At 43.1% G+C, this 2,829-nt stretch overlaps 1 protein-coding gene across 1 annotated transcript; it reads right to left on the bottom strand.

Annotated features, from left to right (window-relative positions):
• Positions 1–2,193: 2,193 nt before the first annotated feature.
• LOC110574839 (60S ribosomal protein L27-like) lies at positions 2,194–2,442 on the bottom strand. Its single transcript, XM_044913941.1, has one exon. The coding sequence runs from the start codon at positions 2,440–2,442 to the stop codon at positions 2,194–2,196; it is 249 nt and encodes an 82-aa protein (XP_044769876.1).
• Positions 2,443–2,829: the final 387 nt, after the last annotated feature.

The raw sequence follows: 2,829 nt of genomic DNA, 5'->3' as shown, positions 1-2,829 counted from the left end.
TGGGTTTCTGGTATTTTGTTATAGCTGTCATGGGAAACGAATACACATCGTTGTTAGGTTAAAGGAGCTCATATATGCCAAGCACTTAGAGAACTGCCCGACACAGAGTTAACATATATATGTAAGTGTTAGCTATTATTGTTTATGGTAAAACTCTTGGCCTGGGTCAGAGATGGCCAAGCACGTCCGTATTCCAGCTCGTGGAGAGGCATGCCCGTTCTGTTTGCATCCAGTTGGCCTGAATGGGGTCACCTGATGCCATGTGCCTGCGAGGGAGCCTGGGGAATAGACTGTTCCTCCGGGTAGCCACGTGCCCAGTGAAATGCAAGGGTTCTAGGAATAAGGGAAGGAGGGCGGGTGGGTACTGAGCTAACAATGTCTGGCACCATGCCCAACTATGAAAGATGAGAAGTTTGGCAAAGGTACCATGCCTCCGGAGTTTGGTTAGATACCCATTTTCAGCTCTTCTTTCTTGTGCCATCTAATTTTGACTCCTGCTGTGCAAGATGAGACATCCTTTATCACACTTGTCCTCCCTCCTCCTAAATCTTCTTGCTAAACCACTACATAGGAATCTAGTTCTGTATCCGGAGTGAAAGTGTTCTGGTTTTGTGTGTTGCCCGTCTCTGAATTTCAAAAATTGAAAATCAATAGTGTTTTTTAAAAATATTATGATTACGTAAACATTAGTCTCTGAAGAGCTAACGAGCATCCAGGGACCCGTAGAGAAGGAACTATGGGGCGCCTGGGTGGCCCAGTCGTTAAGCGTCTGATTTCGGCTCAGGTCATGATCCCAGGGTCCTGGGATCGAGGCCCGCATCGGGCTCCCTGCTCGGCGGGAAGCCTGCTTCTCCCCCTCTCTCTCCCCCTGCTTGTGTTCCCTCTCTCGCTGTGTCTCTCTCTGTCAAATAAATAAATAAAATCTTTAAAAAAAAAAAAAGAGAGAGAGAAGGAACTATAGTCTTATGATTTAAATGCTGCCTGAAGGGAAATGCTCCAGGCTTCAAGTTCAAATGTATTTTCCCACGCTCCCTCAATATTTGAAGTCATGTTATATTTTCATTCCCTTCATATTTGGACCATGACTTTCTTATACGAGTTTTTGTTCTCCTGGAGTTTCGAATTGCTTTTCTCTTTTCTTCTTGAGAAAAGAAACATATGCCTTTTTAATCAGTCATTAAAATCTCCCAGCTTCTTAATTACATTATTTGTTGAATGAAGCCCATTTTCTTCTTGAAGACACTTTTCTCCAAACCCTCTGACTTCCTGTTCTAATTTTGACTGATGGCTTTATGGACCTCTGGTATTTCTACTCATTACACTTGTGGGTCAGTTCTACTGCTGGGTGAATCTGGTCTCTCTTTCTTGGGGTCTGTCTCTGTTTTCCTAGAGTATATCTTCAAATAACATTTTTAAAGGGGGTGCATGGAAGGAAAGCCTTCCGAATCTTTGCATGTCTGAAAATGTTTTTAATTTGTCCTTACTCTTCCTGAGTGGGAAGATCAATTCGCAGGCTTCATTTTAGGGCATGCGGAAAGGGGGCAGACAGGCGAGAGGGCACCCAGGTTCCCAACCTGGGCCAACATAAGGAGAGATTTACTTTAGACACCAACGCTCTGAGTAGGAATTCTGGTCCTTTTGAAAAAGAGCACTCAATTTCTTTAGAAAGTGGTTCTCTCTTACTTTTTTTTTTAATTAGAGAAGGGGAGGGGCAGAGGGAAAGGGAGAGAGAGAATCCCAAGCAGGCTCCACGCCCAGCACAGAGCATGACGTCAGCCTCAATCTCACAACCTTGAGATCATGACCTTGAGATCGTGACCTGAGCCGAAATCATGAGTCAGATGTTTAACCGACTAAGCCACCCAGGTGCCCCCTCTCACTTTTTAATCTCTCCCTTCTCTGTATGTTCCTAATGTGTAGTGGATTTTTTTTGCAGGGGATTGTTAGTGGCTAGTGCTAGCTTGTTATTCATTAAACAGGCCTTTCCTTGAATTATTTCCTAACTTTGGTTAGTCTCATACCACCATCTCAATTTTTGCCATATCTTCTTACTACCTGTGTTAATATTTACTTTTTTTTTTTTTTTTGTATTTTTAATGACTGAAACAATATAGATCTAAAACCGCAGCTTCTGGAAGAATCATTTGTTCTCACCAGTTGGTACCTCTCTTCGAACTTGACCTTGGCCTCTTGTCAGGTCTTGCCTTTAAGAGCAGGGTCTCTGAAGACATCCTTATTGATGACAGTTTTGTCCAAGGGGATGTCCACAGAGTACCTTGTGGGCATGAAGTGACTGTGGTTATAAACTTTCACAAAAGACTTGATCTTTGACCTCCTGATGGTTTTCTTCTTGCCCATGGCAGCTGTCACTTTGTGGGGACAGCGGTCAATTCCAGCCACCAGAGCATGGCTGTAGGGATGGTCTGAGGTGTTATCATCCATGTTCTTTACGATGACCGGGAGTAGGGTCTGGCCAGGACCAGCACCACCTTCCCGGGTTTCATGACTTGCCCACCTCAAGCCTACAGTAGAAAGAATATTTACTTATGGTATTATTTTTATTTAAATTGACTATGCTAGTCCTACACCATCGGTAGCAAACTGCAAGTTTGATGTTATAGTTGTAGCTCTTGTTGTTTGTACTTATACAGTTATATTTTCTAATCTATATACATCATTCTTAAGATAACAGAGGCTTATTTATTTGCCACCAAATAGCATCCACAGCGATGGTGCTTGCGCCATACTTTGCAAAATATTTCTCTAGTTAATTACTGTGTTGATTACTGGCCAATCAATTGCCTGAGCTTTCTGCCACTTTGGGCTTCC

This window comes from Neomonachus schauinslandi, chromosome 4 (assembly GCF_002201575.2).
Source record: "Neomonachus schauinslandi chromosome 4, ASM220157v2, whole genome shotgun sequence".
Classification (NCBI taxonomy): domain Eukaryota; kingdom Metazoa; phylum Chordata; class Mammalia; order Carnivora; family Phocidae; genus Neomonachus; species Neomonachus schauinslandi.
This window is presented reverse-complemented; position numbering and strand designations above follow the sequence as displayed.

Excerpts from the sequence above, each read along its gene's own strand:
- LOC110574839 (XM_044913941.1), bottom strand. The coding sequence starts at position 2,442 with ATGGATGATAACACCTCAGACCATCCCTACAGCCATGCTCTGGTGGCT.